We start from the raw sequence: 26,122 nt of genomic DNA, 5'->3' as shown, positions 1-26,122 counted from the left end.
CCGGTTCTTGTAGAGAGCTGGTTCCCAATAGCCCAATTCCTTGGAATTGTTAGGTTCTAAAATCAGCTCATTAGAGTTTGTGTGTCAGAGGAGGAAAATAGTGATGCAATCTACAGCTGGAGATTAGAGAGGAGTGGACCCAAATGCAGACAATGGAGAGATAGGTGGAGGTAAACACAAGGCAAGCCTTTATTGGTGGCTGTAAAAGCAACAGTGAAAGGGGGACTGAAAACACTAATAAAACCTAGGCTGGGATCAGCTAAAGGAAGAAGTTAAACGTAGAAAACATAGCAAAACCTGACAACCGGGAACAAGGAGCCTGAGACATGAAATCATCAAGAGTAAAACACAAAGGTACGCAGAGTGAAACACTGGGACAACGGGGAAACAAAACCCAATGCACTGAACACAGGAAGCAAGACTCTCCAAAGTAAAACACGAAATACAAGACAGACACAGAGATGCAGACTCGACACTGAGACCCTGAAACATGAGACGCAGAACCAGAACAGATACCAGGAACAGAAAAGAACTGGGAACAATAAATATAATACAAACAGAAAACCACAATTCTCAGAAGAACTCAGAAGAACTCAGGTCTGTGACAGCGGCATGGATATGGACATTACAGTTAGTTTTATTGAACAAAAGGACAAGAGCACAGTGGTGAATTTTTAAACAATTTTATTTGTCACATACAGACTACAACATGTAGTGAAATGCTTGTGTCCGAGCTACGGACAGGCTGCAGATGTAGCTGCGCCATTCCAGGGCTTGGTTTCTGCAAGATACCACGTGGGAATCAAACTACACAAAGGTGTGTAGTCTTACCACTACACTATCCAGCTGCCATTTACACCTGGGTGTACATGTACATCTTGGTTGACTGCTGCTTCTAAACATATGCATTATTATATTAGTACTGTATGCTGCTCAGTAACATTGAAAATGTATTATTTACTGTTACTGATGCTTATGTTGGTTGTTGTGGTTTGCTTACAGTGTTGTCTTCTTTTTGTTTGCTTTTTCTTTTTTGTATCAGCAGGTGATTATCGAATTCTTTAGAATTCTTTTAACGACAGAGAAAGACCCCGGACTCAGTGTGGTCAAGCTCAAAAAATAATCTTTATTGTACATTTCCGGAAACGGAGAGCTGTAGACACAAGGACGCACACACAGGTCTAAAAGCATTGCAAGCCAAAGGCGTATATATAGTTCTGCTATACGTCACACACAGTTTCGATCAAAACAACTCTGCTTAGTTTTTAGTTTCTGTCTGCACGCTTCTTGTTCTCTGCACAAAGCGTGCAGTTTCCTGTCAGTACTTTTGGCTCAGATTCTAGTCACAATGGCATTCTCCTACTCTGGCCTCTATAAAACAATATAAACAGAAAAATAAGCACTAAGAATATATATTTATTTCGTAACATGATCATGCAGTTTTACTGTGTCTTTTCTCTCTCTATCCCTCTTCTCCTCTATTTTTCTTCCCTTCTCCTTCTGTTAACTCTCTTCATTCTCTTTCCTGTCCCCCGGTCCTGTCCATTCTGATTGTAATAACTCAAAATGAAAACAAACAAAAAATATATAAATAACCAAATTAAAAATAAAAAATATAAAAATGACAATCAAGTAGATATATATAGCCAAAGCTGCAATGGTCTACTTAGAAAAATAAACCTGTTAGGCATTTTTCTAGGCTTTCAGACAATAATTCTGATTGCTACAATGCCGGACAGGACATGTGCTCTGTGTAATATATGTGATTCTTACTTTTTTGAATAATGACACCAATACACAAAAAACAGAAAATACCAACAGGAAATATCTCCAACCTGCACAAACATTTGCATCCCTACTCAAAAGTTGAAATTTCTAGCTATTAAATTTAAATCTTGAGATAACAACCAATATTTTTAACATACTTATACTTTTGAGTTATCTTTTTTTTTTTAATTTCCAAAAAAAGAAATCTCTTGTACCTTATGGGAATGCATTTAGGAAATCCTTGCACAAAGGCTGCTATATAACAGACACTAAGGAAAAGCATAATGAAATGAAAGTATCACACTACCTTCAATTTGAATGCTGTTGCTTTAACTAGTGACTGATTTTGAACATTACAATTAAATCAACGTAAACTGAACCAAAGATCAACTTTCTGAATTGTGTCTGTTTGGCAGGATGAACGGTGCCGTTATCGAAGGTTATGAGGAAGATGTAGGAAATAGAACATCAGTGTACGTTCACACAGAGCACTCCATCACCGCATCACCTTATTTTTTTGGGAAGTATGGATACAAGTCTGCCCCTCATGATGAGGTAGTAAAACTTACAAGACAACAGTGTGATATTGTTTATACTCTCCACAGACTAAAGATTATTTTGCTCCATAATTTTTCTCTTGGCAGGGAATAAAATATGTGCTGATTCCTGAGGCAATGAGAGATTTCCGATGGCTTGAGGGTCTTTTCAAAGGACATGAGGGCTCTAGTGGCCCACACCACAAGAAATGGTGATTATCAAATTTTTTCTCCTGCTTTGACAAATCTCAATTTTTCCAATTGGTTTATAGTGTCATTAGACAATCTTTTAAGAGCAGCCTTCGCAGCTCAGAGGTGAGAGTAGAGAAGAACTAGAGACAATTTACCAGCTGGGGTTTTGTCTAACTGGTAAAAATCCATGGCCTTCCTCGTGGCTCCTACATGTCACTGCTGAGTGCACCCACAAGTGAGGTGTTCACAGGTGCCTCATTATTAGCAGATGTACTCTACAAATGCACTCTGGAAAATGCTAAAGCAACTTGAGTTGCTATCTACTTTTTCTTTTAGGGTTTAATGGACAATTGTATTTCCTTTTATTTAAAAAAAAAAAAAAAAACAACAACTAAAATTAATAATATCAATTATCCCTCCTCTCTCTTGTGTTTTCACCTCACCAGGCCAGGGACCTACTATTCAGGGCAGTACAATGAGAGCCGATTCTACGTTCTACACCAGGACTTCCTCCGATACGTGAAGAACAGGTCAGACTCCTATGAGCATACTGTGATACATATGAGCAGATGTTGGTAATAATATAATATAATATAATATAATAAGGTTGCAGAAAAGCTGGTGCATCCCAGGGCCAACATAGAAACAGGCAACAATTCACATTGTTTCATCATCTAATAATTGTTTGTCTTTCCTTAACAAGTTTGCTCTTAAAGTTAACTCAATTCTGGGAGAGTGAATCTACTGAGCTTCTGCTCGGCTCTGTTGGGAATCATTAAAGTGATTGTTGGGACTTCCAGTCAGTCAATTGAAATACATTATGGATTTCAAAATCTTATTTGGTTTTCATATGTCCCTATTTTCGGTGATATCAACTAGCCGGAAATTATCTAGGCATAATTCTTTTTTATGTGTGTTTTTATTGTTCTGGGTCTTTTGACCGAGCATTTTGAGTTAATGGGGGTTCTTTGTGCTATAATGTTTTAGGTTTCTATTATTTAGTATTGAGTTTAGTCCCGGTTTTGGTTCCGTGTTTAGTTTTATTTCTGATTCCATGTTTTCTTGTCGATGTGCCTCATCTCCTTTTTCTGTTTACATGTTTCCCTCCTTGTTTTTTATTCCATCTCTTCCCTCTCTGTCATGTGCTTTCCTATACATTTTCCCCAGCCCATCTCGTCTCTCTTTCCCCCTCCATGTCTCATCTTTCTTAATTATTCCGTATTACCCTCTTTGTGTCTCCTCTGTTTGTCTCCCCAGTCTTTCTTGTTCCCCTTTGGGTTCCTCCTTCCCGGCCTCATGTCAGGCCGTGTGTTCTTGTCTGCGTCTTAGTGTTTTACTTTGACAGTGTTGCGTCCTGTGTTTAGCGTGTTCTGTTTTGCTTCCTCCTGTCTCGATTAACTCCTCCCAACTGTGTTCCCCGTGTATTTCCACTTCCCTCGTCACCATCATGTGTATTTATTGTGCAAGTTTTCCTTCTTTCATTTTCAGATCATCTCTTAACCCTTCCAGTATTTATATATATTTTTTTTTGTTTGTTTGTTTGTTTTTTAATCACAGGTTCCTAAAGTCACCTAATCTGAATAAAAGATTCTGGGCAATAGTCAGACCAACCAACGGAGCATTCACTCTCTTCCTGGCTTTGCATATTTGTGACACAGTGAGTTAATATTACCTTTACATTTCTGTGTAAGAGGTATTGGTTTCCACACCTATATAGACAATACACAGACTAAAAGCCTCAAAGCAGCTCTTTAATGAAAAGAAGCTATTTAACACATGTTTTCTGCAAAGTAGATGACATCTATATGTCACAGTCAAACCACAAAACAAACGAATCTTGAAAAAAAAGCAATCTTGAAATTACGTAAACATAAACCCAGATGAACAATGCCACCACATGACATATTAGACCAAGTAATAATTTATTCAACATGATTCGGTACCTTTTAGAATTGTCTTTACCAGCAATAACCAAAGTTTCTCACATTGTTCTTCAGTAATTTTTTTCCCACTCATCTTTGCAATGTTGCTTCAGTTCATTAAAGTTTGAAGCATTTCTTTACGTTAACTGGGCCATTGCAACACCTTGATTTTTCAGTCATTCTCCTATACATTCGTTGCACTGAGAATATCGGTTATAAACTGAAAATGTGCAGGAGTTTTTTTTTATATTATTTTTTGGTACTCAACTAAATGATTGTGCCCAGGCACTGTGGCTGAAAAATACAGCTTAATTCATCTGTCCTAAAAGCTGATGTCCTGCTTGTTGGTATGAGGTGTTTATAATATGAAAAATAATGTGCTGTGTTTGTTTGTTTGTTTTCCTAAATGTGCCATTGTACATTATGGACAAAAATCTCCACTCTGTATTGTCTGCCCAAATTGAACAGTATTTCTGAAGTCTTTCTGGGTCATTCACATGCAATTTGTAAATTAAAATGTGCTACTATGTTCTTTTTATAGAGAAGAAGCAACCATCAGTCTTCTGGAATTGTGCTGTCAGGCACTTTCATTAATTATTATTTCATTAATTATTTTATTAATTATTATTATTATGACCTATTATTATTGTTGTTGCTGCTGTTGTTTTTCCTGATGGGAACTGTATTAAGGTATTTTACAAACTATGTCTTGAAAAGTAAGGATTTTTTCTCTCTCTCTTTCTGTATCCTCAGGTGGATGCATATGGATTCATGACTGATGACTACATGAAATACTCCAACTACTATGCTCACAAGTACATTAAAACAAAAGTACATTTCTATGCCAACCATGACTACATTTTGGAGAAGAATACATGGAAAGATCTTCACAACAGAAGAATAATAAAGCTCTATCAAAGAACGGAGCCAGAATCAGGGACTGAAAAGCCAAAGTAACACTGAGTCCACCCATAAGGATAAAACCTACACTACTGAAGATATTCAAGAGCCATGTCAGGCAGCACAGTAGTGCAGTGGTCAGCACAGCAAGAAGTGTTCACATCCAACATATAACTGGAGGGTTTCTTTGTGTGCCTGTTCTCTCTGTGTCTGTGTGGATTCTCTCCGGGTACTTCAGCTTCCTTTGATGCTGCATGAAGACATGCACTTAGTTGGGTTAGGTTAACTGGTGAGAGTATTTTGGCCATAGCTGTGAATGTGAGTGTCAATGGTTGCGTTTCTCTCTCTGTGGAAAACTGGCGAGCTATCCAAGGTCTGCCTCACCTCTTGCCATGTCACTGATTACTTGTGTGTCTTGTCTCTGTTTTTTTTTTTTTAACCTTTCTGTCTCCTCATTTGTGCCCCTACATCTGTTGTGTCTTTCATTGTGTTGTCCGTGTCCCAATTCTCTCAAGTTAATCTATTTTAGTCCTGGTCTCAGTGTAAGTCACCTCCTGTTTTGTTTTGTTAGTCTCTAGTTTTATGTGTGTTATGTTCGGTTTTGCTTCTTCTATTCAGCTGTGTTCCCTGGTGTTTCTAATCCCCCTAATTACCTGGTCTGTATGCATTGTCATTTCTTTTTTGTTGTGTTCACCTTTAAGCTGTGTGTTCCACCTTGTCGGTTTGCTGTATGATACTTTTCATTTCGATAATTTGCACTTGGCTCATATTTTCTTATTTTTACAAGTTTTCAACAATAAAGCGGTTTATGGTGGGAGTTTCTGAAGTTGACAGAGTCTTCATTAATCCCATGCAAACGTACATCTATCTGGAACAACCCTGACATATTACAAAACAATAATATGATAAACTTTTCAGATTGGAGTGGTAAAGGAATCAAATATGTAGAACATATACTAGAAGGAACAGAATTTATTTCATTTGACAGACTAGTTACACAATATGGGATCAACAAGAAAAGGTTTTTAGAATATCAACAAATTAAATCCATAATAAAAAAGAAATTTAAACAGGGTCAAGTTGAACTACAAACACCACCAAGTGTGGTTCAATTTCTTACTCTTAAAACCCCCCAAATTACTATCCAAAATATACAGAATGCTTTCTAAAACAGATGAATCAATATCACTTCCTATTGCAAAATGGGAAGCGGATTTATCAGTTAACTTAGACCAAAACTTCTGGTCTCAGATTTGCTTAAAAACCTTTCATCTAATCAGGAATCCCAGTCTTCAATTAATTCAATACAAAATACTACATAGAGTGCACTATACAGGTCATCAGATGTTCAAGATGGGCTTTACGTCTACCAACAACTGCTCACACTGCCAAACCAATTCACCGGACAATTATATCCACGCTCTTTGGTTCTGTCCATCAGTTCAGAAGTTTTGGCGCGAGATATGTGAAGACTTATCAAAGTGTCTGAAATGTAACATTCCAACTTCCCCCTTAGTGTGTTTGTTGGGCCGCTTAGATAATGTCACTTCAGAAAAGAATATAGCCCATATGGTTTTCACTGCCCTATGCATAGCCAAGAAAACAGTCCTCATGAACTGGAAAAATATAAATAATCTTAATTCTAACCAATATAGAAATTATCTATTAGATTACATTAGTCTTGATACAGCCTCTGCCACCACATCAGATCAATTGCTCTGGGCTCCTTTGATCAGCTCCATCACCTAGTGGGGGTGGGGGTCATAGTTTGGTCCCCCCCTTCACTGTTGTGATTGGTGTGGGGGTAGGGACAGGCTTAGGGTGTCGGGGGGTTCCCCGGGAGCATCTTCCTTGGGGGGCTCAACCCAGGGTAGCGGTCATGGCCAATTAGGGGCTCTGTTGGCTCTTAGGCTCTCTGACGGTTTCCTCGTGGCTGCGTGCAGCGGGGCTAGGGGAGGGTCTGTGCTGACGGACGGGGGTTACTGACCTGGTAGCCTGGCTGCCCCTGTGTGGGTCCGGGACGGGCGTGAGGTTCTGGGGTCGCTCCGGCTCTGGCCTGGGGCCCTGGCCGGGCCTCGGGGGCTTGGGTCCTGGTTGGTTTGTTGCCGGGATTGTGGGCGGGTGGGTGTATGGGGGCCCAGCCCTGGCGCAGGGTGCCGCCGGTGCGTTGAGCCACCTGGGGGCTCTTCAACTGGTGGGGGAGGTTGTCACATCTTGCAGGAGCTTTCCTCTCTTCAGGAACTCTCTCTGCAAGAGGGGGAGATACAGGAGAGGTGGAGGAAGATCTCAGCCTGGGCATCTATTGTCTTGTGTAGTCTGGAAGATGAGTGGATGATGGGGTGGGTGCAGTTTTCTCTGTGTTGGGGTTGGGTGGACTGTCCCGGGCTCTGTGGGGCCGGGCGGCGCTGCTGCACTGGGCCCCAGTTCGGATGGACCTGGGCCCCCCTTCCCTGGCGGGTCGCGGAGTATGGGGGTGCCTACTGGGGCCAGCGGGGGAGCTGGCCCCAGGGAGGGGTCACTTGCCCCTCCCTTCCTTCCCTCCCCATCTCCAGCTGCCTCCCTCTTCCCGCTCCACCACAACCACCCACACATGCAGGGCCTTGGAGTAGGGGTGTGTCACCAGGGTGCAGAGGAGGTAACCCCCCCCACACACACACACACACTCTGTCCCCTTCTGGCTGCCTCTGCCTCAATTTTATCCCACAACTTAGACATTCACATTACTCACACTCTCATTACACATACATATAGGATCTTGGGGGTGGGCACGCTACCCGGAATCCAAATTACCATCAGGGTGTACACCTCGCCCCTGGCGTCGTTCAATTTTAATGTGGGGCCTCCCTGCTGCTGCGGAGTCGGGGCGGTCTGCTTCTCCCCGCAGGGAAAAGGTAGCACCACCTGGGTCTGGGTGCAGTTCCCCCCTCCAGGGGCAAGGGTACCTAGACCCGGTTCGTAGAGTACGCTTGGGGAGTGTGATTGTGTGTACAGCGTCTCTTTATGTCTGTCTCCACGTTTGTTGAGTGTGGAGTAAGTGCATATGAGAGCATGAGGGTGGGAATGGATGTTTGTATCTGTGTGTGCCTGTATGTCTGTGTCTATATGTCAGGTTGGGTATCAGACGCCACCTCTCTGGGGACATCTCAGGCCCTCCAAGGTTTGGAGGCCTATCTCCCCCCACCACTTCCCCTGCCGGGGGCGGACTCCCTCAGACATCGGTGCGTTGGTGGTTCTTTGTGTCCGGGGATGGGCGTCCAGGTACACACCGGCTCACTCCTTGGTGGCTGCTTATCGGGGCCTGGAGCCTGGGGCTTGCTCGGGCCACTTCGGAGGTGGGGTGCCCCTGGCCTCTCGGCCTGGGGCTCGGTCACTCGGGCACAGCTGGCTGCCGGCAGAGCTCACGGGCACGTCACTGCAACCCCCCCTGGCTTCTGCTCCGCGGCTGCTGAGTGACCCCTCATCTGGGACTCTCCTCAGCTCTTTCTGGGATAGTGGCGCAGCTGACCCTCTGTTGGTCTTCCTTGGTCTCTTGTGTTCTGGGGGCCTCTGGATGTCTGGAGTTTTGATCTCCTCCATACCTGCTTCATGCCCTGGTGGACGGGGCTGTGGCTCCCCACACCCTCTAGCAGATCATTGCATGAAGGAACCTTTTAAAAAAAAAACAAGCGCGTCCATGCTCACCGGTGTACACACGGGTGATCACACACACAAACTACACCCTTTTTGTCTCCTACCTCAAAGCACACTGTGCTGTCGATCTTACGTGCTGCACAATAATGTTTAATATTTAGTATTTACTGTCATATTCCCATATATCATTGTGATGTTGTTTATTATGTTGCTCTCGTTTTCTTCTGCTTGTTTTCTTTTTTCTTTCTCAAAGGTGATCCAGGTGATCGATATATGTATTTTTTTTTCTGCTTATTCTGTTGGTTTTTGTTTTTTGCCCTTCTCCCTCATCCCTCTTCTCAGCTGTTTTTCTTTCCCTCTTTCTTTCTCCCTTTTCTTTCCCACAGTCAAGTCTGTCCCGTATTCAGCAAGTGAAAATAAAATAAACAATAAAAAGTGAATCAAATGGACCATTACGGCAAAGCTGGGATGGTCAATTTGGTAAAGTAAATCCGTTGGGCATCTTTCTTTTCCTTTAGACAATAATTCTGATGGCAAAAGAGCCAAACGGGACAGGCAAAAAAAACAAAAAAAACCCCAAAAAAAACAATAAAGCGATTTTTGAGTTTTAAGTCCTGTTTTCCGAGTCCTGCTTTTGGGTGATGCTCTCCATGACACGCACTCCCCTTGACAAACTGATTTCTTTTAACTGGAGGAAATGTAAAGCTGCTTAAAGAACTAAAATTACTCCATTTATGAGTAATTATAAAGTATACCTGGAATTTTACAGTATTGGGAGTTTTTCAGTCAGAAGCCCCACGAGGTTTGTGAGTCATGTCTTAATATGTTTAAGAAAATATTAACTGTAGCCCCATAAAGAACATAAATGACTTCAGTACAATACCTAATAGTTGCATTTGAAATTAAAATAACAAAATTGTTCAAATGTTTTTAGCTTTACTTACTCAATGTAATGTGTTTAGTTTTAATTAAATATGCTTCTTAATGAAAAAACACATCAACAATATGGAAAAACAGATGCAACAATACCTTGTGTGATGTTCAACCCAGATCATTGTTTACTTACAACCTTAGAAAAACATATTAATGTAAAGCAGCTAAATCTGTTTGCTCACCTACTGAAGTTCCTTGAATACATGAGGTTTGATTATACACACAATCATTGTGAGTAGAGCAGGGCGATATGACCAAAAATATTTATCTCAATATACATTTGAAAATTTGCGATAACGATATAACTGATGATATAATTGACACTAGACAAAATACTTTACAACTCCACAACTTTATTAGTGCAAAAAACCCCATCAATGTATTTTCACTTAAACAAGCAGCTGTTTTTTGCATTAAAGTTATATAAAAATGTAACAGTGCAAATTCCTTGCTGACAGTTTAACCAAAAGGCAGTGGAAATTGGCCGACATATCCTCAGCATAACCATGTATAATATCCACAAAACTTAAAAATAGGTTATACACACACAATACGGTAATATTATGTTGAAGCGCAGTACGTATAACTCTGCGAGGCGCCTGCCACACTTTCCCCACTAACAACAAGTCCATTAGCCTAGCATGACCACGTTTACTTACAACGTTATTCTTTCCTTTCACATGTTGACAACAGCCTTACTGTTTCAACTGTTACCTATGAGTCATTTTGAGCACTAGTAACTCTCAAAATGACTCAAGTAAAATAAAGATCATGAGCTTGTTTAAAGTTTCAACATCAGGATTTATTCTGCAGATTTGCCTCCAAGGGGGTTTATGTTAAGCGCCACCTAGTGGTATCTTTAAGTAATGTCATAGAACATGTAAAGTGTAGTGAGATAACAGTGAATCACCAATTAAATATATAATAAGCACAAAAAATATAACTAGGGTGCCCCGCGTTAAATTAAAGATTTTTTCTAATAATTGAATTACTAATTGAACTAAAAAAAACACACTCCTCTCTACTGAGCAGGAATAAGCAGTCATCTCACACACACACACACACACACATCTCACTGTCTACAAAACCAACAAGACTTTTTGCCCCTGAGTAGAGTCAGCTGTACAAAAAGTGTGGCACCTAAGGCAGGGAGATGGCAGGACGCACCCACACACGGTCAAATTCACAAGACAAACCAACCTTTTTGCAGTTTTCAACGTTATTAAAGGAATGCTGTGGCTGTTTATTTTAGTTTTAAAATACTACATGTATAACAGGTTTAATCCCTGAGTTATGTCTGTTTCTGAAGTTCCATTGTTGTGTAACAAACCACATTTCTGTTAAGCTCTGTGTGGTTGGCTTTGTGTGTCTGAATATATTTGACTGCATATCTGTCCACAAACTGTGGTGTAGCCCAGCCCAGTCACTTCAGTGAGTCAAATCCAGAAGGGAGTGCATATGTGTATCTATGTGTGTTCAATTTAACGGCAAAGCCTTCACTCAGCAGCGATGGCAGTCCACACATCCAGGATGTTTTCGTTGCTCCTTATAATGACAGTTTGTTTTGTGGTTTTGATTCTATCTCAGGAAAAGTTATCAAAACGGTAAGCAGTTTGTTTTCTTTTGTTTTGTTTTTAAAAAAAGGAACCATAAATTGATTTGCTAATTCTGAACTTTCCTTTTTGCTCCCTTTTGTCCTGTTTCCATTTCTTCTTTTCTGTCAAATTTATGATTCAGTTGGATAACTTTCTCAGGAAAACATCAACTCAGATGGGAAAGCCTTTCATTTGATATTAAACTCTGGGGACAGAAAGAAAAAACAACTGCACTGCTTTCTGTGTCTACCACAACCAGCCGAGCAAAAAATGTTGATTCAACACAAACAAACCCAGTGACAGAACCGAAATACTCTACACATGAAGCCGTGGCTGAGACTCCAATACCTCTCCTCCACCAAGGAAATTTCACAAAGGCTCCTCAGTGGGATTTTGATGATGTCTATAACCAGGATGCCCCACCTAGACCAACAGTAAGCATGCTAAGACACAGTATGACAGAAACAGTATAAATGTAGTAATTAACTTGATGGGTGTGGGCTGCAACGCTGAAGTGAGCTCAGCAATGCAGTCAGTCTGTTGCCTCTGCTGTAACTGTCCTGTATTTTCTGTTTGACTGGGTTTCTTAATGGTTTCACTCCATTTAATTATTCCTAAAGGTTTCTAAAATACGTCTGGCACAAAATCATTTTAACATATTTCACGATTTAATATTTCTGTGATTATCAGACATGTGCCCAATCACTGCGAAACTCTCAGGATGAGAACTTCAAGAAGGCTTTTCTTCCCAACATACGTTTGTTTCTGCACAAGGACAACATTAATATGAGCGAGTGGAATCGCCTTTCACATTTTAACAATCCTTTTGGGTTTATGGAGTACAAATATGATGGTAGGTAGTTGTGAAACTGATATCAGGTCAAGTATCAGTATTGTGTGACAGACTGCTAAGTAATGGAATAATAGATATTTTTTTATGATTTAATTTCCTCTTCCTAATTCTAACTCCAAATATTCTAATAAAATAATTGTGAAAAAGATACACGTCAATAAGAAAGACAGTTACCTTAAGTGTTAAGAAATATTATGTCACTTTTTAGTATTGTTTTTGTGTCACACACACTTTTCAATTCTGTAATTGCACTATTTTCAGCACCAGAGAGACAAAGGTCCCGGTGAAGTAAGTCAAAACTCATCAAGCTTATAAAGGAGTAATTAAAAAATCAGTCAAAAAAAGCTAAGATTGAACTTGTAAGACATGACATTATTCTTACCGCACCCAATGAAAATACAGTCATTTCATTATATATCTGTTCAACAGCTCTTTAATGCAAATACCTAATCATCCAATCACATAGCAGCAACTCAATGCATTTAGACACATAGATATGGTCAAGATTACCTGCTGAAGTTCAAACTGAGCATCTGAATGGGCAACAAAAGAAGATTTATTTGTATTTAAGTGTGGCGCAGTTGCTGGTGCCAAATGGGCTGGCCTGAATATTTCAGAAAGTGCTGATCTACTGGGATTTTAATTTTCCCACACAACCATCTCTAGAGCTTACTATAGAAGCTTTTTTTCTGCACTGAAAAAAAGTTTTTTTTGTGAATGAAAAAATTACTTTTTGCCATCCATAAGTCAAATAATAATGATAATAATCCATCACAATACAATAATAAAATTATAAAACAATAAAAATAATTTGTAAAATGGTAGGGAGCACTGGCAGTTCTCTGGGTGAAAACGCCTTGTTGATCTCAGAGTTCAGAGAACAGCCAGACTTCTTTGAACTAATATGAAGACAACAGCAAATAAACACTTGTTACAACTAAAGTATGCAGAAGAACACATAGCAAATTGAAACTTGAATTACCAGAAAGCCACACCAGTTGCCACTCCTATCAAAACAGGAAACTGAGACTACAGTTTAGTTAAGTTAGTTTTAGTCTAACCCTAATCCAGCAAAACTGGAAAACATAAGATTGGAAAAAAAACACTATTTGGTCTGATGAAATTCTGCTGTGAAATTTGCATGTTAGGATGAAAATCTGGCATCCACAAGTCTGAACAGGTTTGCTCCTGTAAGTGTCTGTACTTATGCGTTCTCTTTTCGTTTGCAGATGTGATGGCTTCAGTGAAGCTCATTCCAAAGCCAAAAGAGCCACTGCTCCTCCCAAAACCAGGGGGCGATGGCTGTGTTCACTGCGCTGTGGTGGGTACTGCGGGAATTCTGAACGGCTCAAAAGTGGGTGCAGAGATCGATGCTCATGATTACATTTTTCGGTAAGAAAGAGCTTCAAAAAATACCTGCCTATTCTCTCTGAACTGAAGGGTAGTTTAGGGGTAAAATTAGAGCACAACAATCACTTAGGTCTGGTGAAATCTCTAGAAACATCCAGCTAATACCATATTTCAGTGGTATTTAAAAATACTACTGAAATATATTATAAACCTTTAAGATCAAGATAAATTAAGTGGCTGAAAGCATCACAAAGAGAGTATTTCTTCTTTGGTACAACATCACATAAACTCTCCAGGTACTTTATGAGGTAAACCTTATTAGTACTATGCTGGAGTCCTTTTTCCCTTCAGAACTTTCTGAAATAGACCAGCCTGTCGGCTCCAACAACCATGCCACTTTCAAAGTCACTGGGGTCACCTTTCTTTCACAATTTCTACATGTCTATATTAAATTTGAATTGAACAGCCTTATGACTGGCTTACCAGAGGTTTGGGTTGAATAGGTGTACCTAATAAAGTGACCAGAGATTTTTTTTTTTTTGCAGGACGTTACTCAAATTAACCTATAAGATATTTCTATTCACAAAATTTTCTGAATGTATAAAGAGAGAACTGCTCTTATGTATCATAACTAAACATATATCTTAACACAGCAAACTGAACACAATGGCCAGTTGTGACTGGGTTAGGATTAGACTCTCATGCCGGGCATATGTAAACAGAGAGTGGACAGAGCTTCTGTGAGGGAGTATATCAGCTCACCCAAACTAACTGCCAAACCAAACTGCCTAATCTCTGTTTACACTCAAGCATATGTAATTGTACAGTTGGGCAGATAGCACAGAAAGAAAGCCTGCAATGAAACCTGTCAGAAAGCTAAAGAAGGATCCAAGAGGAGAACACACCTCTTAAAATTCCAGGATATTCCACACCTTAAAAAAAAATCAATGTATTATTTCTATGCATTCGAATGCATAGGACAATATGTAACTATGGTGGAGAGCCTTTGAGATATAATTTGTGTACACTTATGCAGACACTGATATGAAACTCATTTCTCTCAGAAAATTGGCAGTTGTTCTTCAACAACTTCTTTCTTTTGAACAACTTAAAAAAGAAAAAGAAAAAACCTCCAAGAAATAAGAAGCAGGAACATGTGCAGACATGTATTTAGGTGTTTTCACATATTTTGGTTGAGCAGATTTTTTTTATCCTTTTTTGTAGCAGAGCTTAAAGACAATGGCAGCATATAAAAAGAAAACCCTTACAAAAAGAAATGACAAAAGTAGCAATAATTATGATATAATATTGTGTCAAAGAAGCCTAGGAATTAGTGTTGCAGAAATAATTTGTCGTAAATAAAGTTCCTTTTCCTACCAGTCAAAGCTTTCCTGCTAAATAATCCATCGCTGTTGTCATACGGTGTTTTCAAACAGTGATTAAGTGATTCATTCATTTGCAAACTGCAGGCAGCCCTTAGGTTCTTTTTCAAGAGACTTTTTGCTGGTGCACTTCACATACATATTGAAACTGTGCGCTGGACATTTGGGCCATATTTGCTAAAGCAGTCAGTGCTGGACAATCTGGAAGCATTTTGAAATCTCTTCTACAGCATAATAATTTAATTTCACTACCTTACCAAACTTATAGGTACAGTACTTACATGTACTTTTTTCTGACTGATGAATAAGCTAGCTCTTTTTTTAAATTAATGAAATAGTCATGAAACTTAGTTTTTCATGTGCTATCTCTATATATCTGTATATATGGCTTATATTAAGCCTCCGGTTTAAAGATGGTAACAAATGGCGAACAAATTACTTTTTTTGTCAAATGATTGCATTCTACTTAAACTCTGCATTGGCTGGACTATATTTTTTTTTTTCGTTGGGTCAGGGTTGGATAGTTTTTTTGTTGTTTCCTTACTAAATTAAATCATCATATACAAAAGTTTGTGTCCTGCATTTACTTTAGTGTCTAATATTGAAATTACTTTCACGATCAAAAACATACAGTGACAAATATGTACAAAAAAGAACGAAAGACAGGAAAAAATTCAATATTGCGGCAAATATGTTTGACAGAAACAGTGCTATATCTTGTCTTAATATTTATTTATTTATTTATTTATCTTTCAAGCCACTGTTTATGTATAAGGTGCATTCTGTCCTTTGACCCTCATTGTAGGCTACAGTATATGACTGGTTGGTCACAGGATGAAAACCCCGTCATATCAGACAGCATTATCAGTTGCAATAACTTTACACCAATAAAATATAGGAAACAGATGAACTCTCTGGCTCTTGATACAGCCCTTACTCTCGTAGACAAACACACTTGATATGGATGCTCTTCATGGACTTCAACTCGCCATTTAATGACATTGTTTCAAATAAGCTGTTGGATAAAGTTCATGCACTGACTTAAATATGTTACTAGATACTATATTAGCTCACCAAATGCTCCCAGGCTGTCAGGCTGGACAAGCAAATACCCCAAGCCTCAATATGAGCACTAGAGTCATTGCGATCCTCCTCTATATGCTCTGTACACATAACTGTCAATCCATCCATAACATGGACATCACGGATCATTCGACTCATGACTGACAACAAAGAGGATGCATACAGGGAGGAGGTTCACACTTTCACACCATAGTGTCAAACACTTAAATGTCTGAACCAGGATATTGCCTAAATGTCTGTGCACTTACCACAATTATATGTATGCCTACCCACAGGTTAGTGATTGAAGACCAGCTTTATTGTGCTAGTTCCAAACAGTCAGTTTTATTTTCACCTTGCTGAAACAAGAATTGATATTTATAAGTTTTTAATTTAACAGTCACAAATAGGTCATTCAAACTATATGTGACCATTTAACATTTATAGCTGTATATTTTCATCATATCTTTCTCATTATGTCTTTCTCCTCCTTCCAAGGGATCTAATTATATCCATGGAGAAAGGAAGAGTTGCTTGAAATAATTATAAGTCTCTGTGTAATCACTTTTTAGCTATGAAGAGAAATTTCATTCTGATAGGAATGGTCCTCTCCAGATGCCAAAGCCTCTATCCATAAAGAACCAGCTTAACCATTAAACCTAATGCTCACCATTGTCGCAAGTCTGATTTCAGCTTGCTGTCCACCCAATGATTTTTGTAATATGGCACAAGTGTGCAATCATTTTGGTCTTTACCAACATTTTAATGATCTATTAGTACAGGAACTCACAGATTCATCTCAGAGACAGATGCTTCAACAGTTTTCTGGAGAAAACTGCAAATTCTTTGCTTCCTCTGCTCTTATACCCATGCTGATGTGGAGGTCTCTTCCTGAATAATATTATTATTTATTTATTTTATTTTATGTTGATAGGACAGTGAAAAGAAGACAGGAAAGCTTACACTGGCCCAGTGTGGTGTGTCCCACACCCTTACATGAAATCCAAAGAAGGAAATACACTTTCAAACTCAAATGAGAAGCCAAGCAAAAACTCACAAAACTTGTTCTTACCTCAATCTCTTAAGGAAGTGATACAAGTAGAAAGAACCGACTTTATATGAGGAATGCCAAGATTGCCTTTGAGTTCCCAGACTGACTGTTATTTCCTAAGCCTAAACAACACCAGCTATTGTCTGAAAAGATCTCTTACCGGCATGTGACTCAGCTGTACTGGTAAATGACACCCCCCTCTGGTACTCCAGACTAGAAATATGAATCACATCAGTCATCAAACAGACCTAATATTCATGCTATTTGTGGAACTGATTTCGAAATGGATGAGAACACTAAAAAAAAAGATTTTAGCCAGTCACTCATGGAAAATTTGTGTCTGTTTGGCAGGATGAATGGTGCCATTACCAAAGGTTTTGAGGAAGATGTAGGAAATAGAACATCAGTGTACGTTCACACAGCGTACTCCATCACTGCATCACCTTCTGTTTTTGGGACATATGGATACAAATCTGCCCCTCATGATGAGGTACTAAAGCTTAGACAGGATTGTGATACTTTTTATAATCTCTAAATTTTATAATTTAATCTCCACAAAATAAAGATGATTACTCTCCATAATTTTTCTCTTGGCAGGGAATAAAATATGTGATGATTCCTGAGGGGATAAGAGATTTTCAATGGCTCGAGGGTCTTCTCAAAGGGCAGCAGGTCTCTGGTGGCCAATTTGACAAGGAATGGTGATTATCATCTGCAGGAAATTGACTGAAAGTTTTGATTTATGCTCATTGTTAAATTTTTAGCTTTCATCTGTGATTTCTCATTGATGTACATGACTGTTACATACACTGGTTATTTTTCTCTTTCTTTAACAAATTTAGATTTTCTAATTCCTTTAAATTGACATTAGACAACTTTTTAAGAGCAGCTGTGGTTTTGTCTAGCTAGTAAAAATCCATGGCCTTTGTCACAGCTCCCAGATGTCACTGCTGAGTGCACCAACAACCAAGTGAGAGACGCACAGGTGTCTTGCTTAAGATACAAATGACAAATACACTCTTGAAAGACCCAAAACAACATGAAACTTGGGTTGTAATCCACTTTGGTTTTAGGTTTTAATAGGCAATTTAAAAAAAGAAGAAGAAACAAACAAAACAAAAAAACCCTAATAATATAAATTATCCCTCCTGTCTTTTGTGTTTTAACCTCACCAGGCCAAGGGACTACTATTCAGGGCAGTACAATGAGAGCCGCTTCTACGTTCTACACCAGGACTTCCTCCGATACGTGAGGAACAGGTCAGTTGTTACCGGAGGTAAAAATAAATAATTAGATTTAAAAAAAAAAAAAAAACACTCACACACACACACACACACACACACACACACACACACACACACACACACACACACACACACACACACACACACACACACACACACACACCAAAAAAAAACCCAAAACCCCTAACTAAAAAAAACCCCAACATTAAAATACCGTATTTTATCCTATTTAAATATAATAATGACAAATAAGATGCTTACATTTGAAGGTAATGTAGAATTGCCAAAATGGGTAAAACAACATTAGGAAGCAAAAAATAATTATTTTTATCATTCATGGAAAGCAGAAATTTTTTCCAAGCCAGTAAATTATGAAATAACTAATAAAAAATGTAAGATATCTGGGCCACACAATCACCATAAAATATTATGTTTGGTGATTGAACTCAAAATCATTTAATTGTTATAAATCCAACAATCAGATATTTGATCATTTACAGCTAACAGCCTTTCCTGAAGCTATTTTAACTTAAAGGTCAGTGTGAAGGATGCAGTGTTTCCTTACTTGTCAGTATTTTTTTTCTTCTTCTTTTTATATGTTTGGTTTGTTTTCTGTTCATTTTCCATTGAAGCTTTTTTTTATCCACAGGTTCCTAAAGTCACCTAATCTGAATGAAACATTCTGGCCAATAGTCAGACCAACCAACGGAGCGTTCACTCTCTTCCTGGCTTTGCACACATGTGATACAGTGAGTTAATATCACCTTTACATTTCATTGTGAGAGTCACAGATGTCAAAGCACACAATACAGATACTGACAGGCACTGAACCTCAGAGCAGCTCTTTCATTAAAAGAAATTATTTAACACACAATTTTGCAAATTGTAACCCTGGTGGGAGGGGTTACATGAATAGGATGAGGGACCTATGGATTCTTCGATACCCAACATCCACAATGACGGCGAAACAACTAGTAGCTCAGTGTTCCAACATTCGAAAGAAGGGACTGCTCTCACAGCTAGAGATTGACGAGGTACAACATAAATGCTATGGCAAGGGGGAGCCAGGACGCCAGGTCAGGGGGGAGATATCATCACCCCCACCCGAGATTGGGTACCAAGCCCCAAGTGCGATAGGAGAAGGATCATTGAGTGCGAGAGGAACTGACCTGAAAGATAGGATCATGGCCAAGCTTGAAACCTGGACTGGACCTGGCTACAAGTTGAACAGCCACAAGGGGCAGTACCCTCCATGGAGAAGGAGGCTAGAGGCTAAGATCAATGTAGCACGAAGGGAGGTTAGCCAGCTATCGGAGTTGCAGAAAGGCCTAAGAAGTACAGGAAGCTGTCCATACCTGAGGCCTTGGAAACTGCCAAGCAACGACTCACAGCCTTGGCCAGCCGCTTGAGGAGGTACACCAGAGAGATAGAAGGCAGGAGAATAAACCAGCTGTTCTCCATGGAACCAGCTAAGGTGTACTCTCAATGGCAGGGGAACAATATGAGAACAGCACCACCAAGGCTGGAGACAGAACAATACTGGAAGAGCATATGGGAGAAGGACGCAACCCATAACGGCAATGCTCAGTGGCTAGTGGATCTGAGGGCAGACCACAGCGACCTCCCCAAACAGGGTCCAGTAACCATTACAGTGGCAGATATCCAAGAAAGGGTCTCCAGTATGAAGAGTTGGACAGCACCAGGCCCTGACATGGTTCATGCCTACTGGCTGAAGAAGCTGACTGCACTCCACGAGCGCCTGGCAGCACAAATGAACCAGCTGCTAGTTAACGAGGGACACCCGGAATGGCTAACCGAAGGTCGGACGGTCCTGATCCCCAAGGACCCCAAGAAAGGACCGGTCCCCTCCAACTACCGACCAATAACCTGCCTCAGCACCACGTGGAAGCTCCTGTCAGGCATCATAGTGGCTAAGATGAACAGGCACATGGGTCAATACATGAGCGGGACACAGAAAGGGATGGACAAGAATACCAGAGGCGCAAAACACCAGCTACTGGCAGACCAAGCAGTCAGCCGAGACTGCAGGACCAGACTGACCAACCTGTGCACTGCCTGGATTGATTACAAGAAGGCCTATGACTCAATGCCCCACACCTGGATCCTGGAATGCCTAGAACTATATAAGATGAACAGGACCCTCAGAGCCTTCATCAGAAACTCAATGGGGATGTGGCAGACAACACTGGAGGCCAACCACAAGCCCATAGCACAAGTCTACAAAGGAGATGCTCTGTCCCCACTGCTGTTCTGCATAGGCCTTAACCCCTTCAGTGAGATAATTGACAAGACTGGCTACGGATACCGACTACGGAATGGAGCAGTTGTCAGCCAGCTCCTGTACATGGATGACATCAAGCTGTATGCCAAGAGTGAACGAGACATTGATTCACTGATCCACACCACCAGGATATACAGCAATGACATCGGAATGTCATTCGGTGTAGTCGGATGGTAACAAAGAGAGGGAAGGCAGTCAGAACGGAGGGGATCAAACTACCAGAAGGCAACATTGCAGACATAGAGGACAGTTAAAAGTACCTGGGGATCCCCAGGCGAATGGGAACCATGAAGAGGCCACTAGGAAAGCTGCAACCACCAAGTACCTGCAGAGGGTCAGGCAAACCCTGAGGAGTCAGCTGAACGGAAAGAACAAGATCCGGGCTATCAACACCTACGCCCTGCCCGTGATCAGGTACCCTGCTGGGGTAATAGGCTGGCCAAAGGAAGAGATAGAAGCCACTGACATCAAGACAAGAAAGCTCCTTACCATGCATGGAGGGTTTCACCCCAAGTCCAGCACCCTGAGGCTGTACGCTAAGCGGAAGGAAGGGGGCCGGGGACTGGTGAGTGTCAGCACCACAGTCCAGGATGAGACAAGGAACATCCATGAATACATCACGAAGATGGCCCCAACTGACAGTGTGCTCAGTGAATACCTCAGGCAGCAGAAACCCAAGAAAGTGGAGGAAGGCGAGGAACCATCATGGAAGGACATGCTCCTGCACGGTATGTACCACCGGAAGATAGAGAAGGTGGCTGATATCCAGAAATCCTACCAGTGGCTGGACAAAGCTGGACTGAAAGACAACACGGAAGCACAAATCATGGCAGCACAAGAACAAGCTCTGAGTACAAGATCCATTGAGGCTGGGGTCTATCACACTAGGCAAGACCCCAGGTGCAGGCTGTGTAAAGATGCCCCAGGGACAATCCAGCACATAACAGCAGGGTGCAAGATGCTAGCAGGCAAGGCATACATGGAACGCCATAACTAAGTGGCCGGCATAGTATACAGGAACATCTGTGCCGAGTATAACCTGGAAGTACCGAGGTCAAAATGGGAGATGCCCCCAAGGGTGATGGAGAATGACCGAGCTAAGATCCTGTGGGACTTCCAGATACAGACGGACAAAATGGTGGTGGCTAACCAACCGGACATAGTGGTGGTAGACAAACAGAAGAAGACGGCTACTGATCGATGTAGCGGTTCCGAATGACAGCAACATCAGGAAGAAGGAACACGAGAAGCTTGAGAAATGCCAAGGGCTCGGAGAAGAGCTCGAGAAGATGTGGAGGGTGAAGGTGAAGGTGGTCCCAGTGGTAATCGGAGCACTAGGTGCAGTGACTCCCAAGCTAGGCGAGTGGCTCCAGCAGATCCCGGGAACAACATCGGAGATCTCTGTCCAGAAGAGCGCAGTCCTAGGAACAGCTAAGATACTGCGCAGGACCCTCAAGCTTTTTTTCACATTTCTGATATTTTGTTGACTGCATGTATGTATATATAGCCATTCTGCTGTAGATTTGTGCTGTGCATGATCCAGATTGATCCTGTATTAAGGTATTCTGCAAAATATGTTTTGAAAAGTGCTGTACTAAAATATTTTTTTTCTTTCTCTCTTTCTGTATCCTCAGGTGGATGCATATGGGTTCATGACTGATGAATACATGAAATACTCCAACTACTATTTTGAGAAGTACATTAAAAGTAATGTAATTTTCTATGCCAACCATGACTACATTTTGGAGAAGAATACATGGAAAAACTTTCACAAAAGAAAAATAATAAAACTGTATCAAAGAACAGAGCCAGAAACAAAGACAGAAACCCCGAAGCAACACTGAGTTCCCTCTTAATGACAGAACCCGCACCACTGCTCTGTTGATATTCAAAGCTTGTTTCAAGCAGCACGTTGGTGCAGTGGTTAGCCTAAGAAAGTCCTGTGTTCAAATCCACCATATTGCCAGGGACTAAGATCCAGCCCCCCTGTGACCCTCAACTGGATAAGTGGAAGATAGATGGATGGATGGATAGAATGAAGGTGATCTGATTTGTTCTAGTTTGTTTTGGATGTTTTGCCAATCCTAAAGGGGTCCTCAGTCCAGTATATAACAACATCACAAACAGAAATCTTTAAATTAAAGACATTGAAACATCTTGTTCTATAAGTCAGCCTAAAGGTTTATTCCATGGGACTTTTTGGAAAAAAAAAAAAAAAAGAAGTGTATGTCCGTAGGGTATTTTTTATATTATGAGACAACCTGATTGCTTTTAGCTGAAGGTAAAAGGACTCCTCCAAGGTTTATAACTCTAAACTATAACTAAATTGTCTCAAGGTTTAGATTTATTTATTTATTGTCATTATGTTACAAGAACGTAACAAAAATTACAGTGGTGCCCTCAGTGATAAAGAAAATACAAAAAAAGATCAATAAATAAATAAGATTAAAACAGGGCAAAAAATCAAAAAGTTAAATGCATTTTTTGCTTTCAGTTTTTTGATAGCGTTTTCCCTTCAAAGCACTTTTTAATTTCTTATTCAGATATTCAAGTAACTTCAAATAAAATGTGCAAATAGCAATAGCACTGTCGAATACTGAAAGCCTCAGCCAACGTTTTAGAAGCCTGAAATCCCCTCAATCACATTCCTTTTTGCAATTCAAATAAAAATAGAACTGCTCCCTTCAGGATTCAAATCATCAGAACCACTTTGTATTGCATCCTTCACTATCTTACTACAAGTAAAAGGTGTTGTCTGTCAAACATGGCCAACATGTTTGTTCTGTTTGTTTTTTCCTTATTGAAAAATTGTTCGATCACCCCCTTCTTTGAGTGCATGCAACCTAACCTTTTCAAAATAGCTTCAATGCTGGATTCTTAACACGTACATTTTCAGATTCTGATACTATAACAATTTGCATTTTATTTTAGTAAATATTTAGTATATTTTTGTTACTGTACAATGCAATGATAGTGTTAAGTTAATTAATTAAAAATAAAATGCTCAACTGTACTAAATAAGTACAGAATTACTTATAAGCAGGGTTAATTGTTTTTAATTGTGTCAGAAGCACAAATAATAATATTTGTTGTCAAAATTGATCAAATCATATTGATTTCTTGAATATGCTTTTTTGTATATATACAACTGCTGCAATCTCACTCTAATTAAAGGAATTCTATACCAAAAATACTGCAAATGTAACAGTTATTCACTTGACGAGTAACTCAGGCAGCTTGAAACACTAGATTTATTTTTGCATAAAACCACAGTGTGGATAAACCGAATCACTTTTAAAGGGGTAGTTTTAAATGAAGTTTAACTACAGAAGAAATTATTTTTAACTGACTGTTGCCTAAAGGCATGTGTAGGTTTTTGGATTGGCCTAGCAAATCCATTACTGCCATCTAGTGGTAAAAACTAATATTTCACATAAACATGTTGTTAACAGTATCTGCAATATATTACACATATATTCAACATGTCTGTATTTCTCCAAGGGTTTTAATTCACTTCAGCTCTGGGAGTAAGTAAGTGCTGTGCAAGTAAACGTTTTTTGTTGGTGGTGGTGGTTTTTATTGTTGTTGTTAAGGTAATCCGAAAACTATGTCCTCTTACTGGCATCCTCAGGGGGATGTATATAAATTCATATAAAACACAATTACATAAAATACACCAATCACTGTTTTGAGAAATATATTAAAATTTATGCCCACAACTACATTTTGGAGAAGATCATATTTTTAAAAAAAGCATTTTACCAAAGCAAAATAAAAAAGCTGCATCAAAGAAAACTAGAGACTAAAATATGTGACTGCCAAATTGTTTGTACTGGTGCAAAGTATGGAATAAAGGGTATCTGGTTTGTACCAGTTTGTTTGGGATGTGCTGTATGTCCTATTCTATGCAGAACTGAATAGAATAGAATAGAATAGAATAGAATAGAATAACCCTTTATTGTCCCTTATTGGGGAAATTCCAGCTGCAAAGTGACAGACAAATTGAGCATGCAGATTCAAACAAAAAAATATAAAATAAAAAATAAAAACTAGTGCTGTCAGCGTTAATCTAGTTAAAATGCTGTTAACGGCATAACCGCATTAACATGGCAAATCTCCGTTAACGAGTTAGCGCGGCTCGCCCGTGTGTGGGGCTGGATGGCGCTAACGCGTTAATGAGCTAGCCGCGCTAGCGCGTTGACGCCGTTATTGTGAGTTTGCGACAGTGAATGCAATGATAAAAACACTAAACATCCCACAAAGGTCAGCTTTATTTCATTCATAATATAGCTTTATAGATGATTACATTATATAATTTATTGTGTTCAGTATACATCACTACAATGTGATTTCAGAAATGTATAAATATACGGACAACAGGCTCTTCCGCGGCAATCTCTTGTCATCAATAAACAACGTTTAGGGAGTTCTATAGTATTCAATGAGAGGACCCTGCAAGTCAATTCTCAATGCGAGGGGGGTACCCTGCGCGTCGATAAGTGAAGCAGAGGGAGCCTGACCATGCGTCACACATTTGACAAGTTGGGAGTGAGAACGTGTTGGACACACACATACCTTCATACTTTTACTTTTTGCACAATGCTCAGTCTTTTTCCACATCCCACTGCCATTGTTGCAGTTTTCTATTGGAGGAACATTGTCTCACGTCACTGTGTACTGTACCACTGCACATGGTTGAAATGACAATCACTTGTCAAGCCACTTGACTTGACCTCCTTATCGTATTAATCATTTCATGTCTCACCAAGGTATTTCAGGTTTTAGAGTGTGGACTGAAGGCAGGCCAGTTTAGCAGGTAGAGAACTGCTGTTGTAATAGATCTAATAGTATGCACTGACGCAATAGTATGTCTTACTGAAACATACAAGGCATTCCTTATGCACTGATAAAAAAAAAAATAAAAAAAAATTATGACTGCAGAATAGTTTTTCCTGCCTTGAGGTGACTGTATACCTGTTTTGCCAAAAAGCACCATTTCATTGAAAAACAGGAGCAATGAGAGTTTATATGTGGATGTACAGATCTGGTCTCTTTCTGATTGAAAAATCATAAACCATAAACCATCAAAACACAGACACATTGTAAGTTTTTAGTGATAGAAAAATCCTATTTTGTTTATATGTTGTTGTTATTTGGCAGTATACAAAAAAATGAATGAAATGAATTTCTCTAGAATGAGATATATCATAGACTGTATATGAAGGCTGGACATCTAAAGAGTAAAGCCAATATGGAAGTAATTTAAGCCTGTATTCTTTGTACAGAAGTTGCTCAGAAGTCTATGATAAAACAACCCTTAGGTTCTCTTGCTCTCTAATTTCTACCTCTCACTAGTTTAAAGTCTTATTGAATACAAAATGAAGTTCATTTTGTAAATTATGA

General features: G+C 39.8%; 3 protein-coding genes across 3 annotated transcripts in view; 2 read left to right on the top strand and 1 right to left on the bottom strand.

Moving 5' to 3' along the window:
- The window catches only part of LOC148101784 (alpha-N-acetylgalactosaminide alpha-2,6-sialyltransferase 1-like), a 12,622-nt gene extending 6,605 nt beyond the window's left edge, over nucleotides 1-6,017 (top strand). The window contains exons 5-9 of the mRNA XM_087845114.1: nucleotides 2,184-2,322; nucleotides 2,412-2,515; nucleotides 2,942-3,025; nucleotides 4,053-4,152; nucleotides 5,171-6,017. Coding sequence (XP_087701240.1) covers nucleotides 2,184-2,322; nucleotides 2,412-2,515; nucleotides 2,942-3,025; nucleotides 4,053-4,152; nucleotides 5,171-5,374 — 631 coding nt within the window. The 3' untranslated portion in view covers nucleotides 5,375-6,017. The remainder of the gene's footprint in view (nucleotides 1-2,183; nucleotides 2,323-2,411; nucleotides 2,516-2,941; nucleotides 3,026-4,052; nucleotides 4,153-5,170) is intronic.
- LOC102798336 (5-hydroxytryptamine receptor 3A-like) overlaps nucleotides 1-26,122 on the bottom strand; it is a 170,965-nt gene that overhangs the window by 89,439 nt on the left and 55,404 nt on the right. The window lies entirely within an intron of this gene.
- Nucleotides 11,390-22,563, top strand: LOC102799519 (alpha-N-acetylgalactosaminide alpha-2,6-sialyltransferase 1-like). The gene is made up of 9 exons (XM_087845113.1): nucleotides 11,390-11,484; nucleotides 11,618-11,909; nucleotides 12,166-12,328; nucleotides 13,558-13,720; nucleotides 17,525-17,663; nucleotides 17,771-17,874; nucleotides 18,349-18,432; nucleotides 19,067-19,166; nucleotides 22,354-22,563. The coding sequence occupies exons 1-9, from the start codon at nucleotides 11,390-11,392 to the stop codon at nucleotides 22,561-22,563; spliced, it is 1,350 nt and encodes a 449-aa protein (XP_087701239.1).

Source organism: Neolamprologus brichardi, chromosome 8 (assembly GCF_056152115.1).
Source record: "Neolamprologus brichardi isolate AB-2024 chromosome 8, ASM5615211v1, whole genome shotgun sequence".
Taxonomy (NCBI): domain Eukaryota; kingdom Metazoa; phylum Chordata; class Actinopteri; order Cichliformes; family Cichlidae; genus Neolamprologus; species Neolamprologus brichardi.
This window is presented reverse-complemented; position numbering and strand designations above follow the sequence as displayed.

Bases quoted from the DNA above. Each gene is read 5' to 3' on its own strand.
- LOC102799519 (XM_087845113.1), top strand. From the start codon at position 11,390: ATGGCAGTCCACACATCCAGGATGTTTTCGTTGCTCCTTATAATGACA. The intron at 11,910-12,165 runs GTAAGCATGCTA...TGTGATTATCAG, and splicing joins ATGCCCCACCTAGACCAACA to ACATGTGCCCAATCACTGCG. The intron at 18,433-19,066 runs GTCAGTTGTTAC...TTTTATCCACAG, and splicing joins CTCCGATACGTGAGGAACAG to GTTCCTAAAGTCACCTAATC.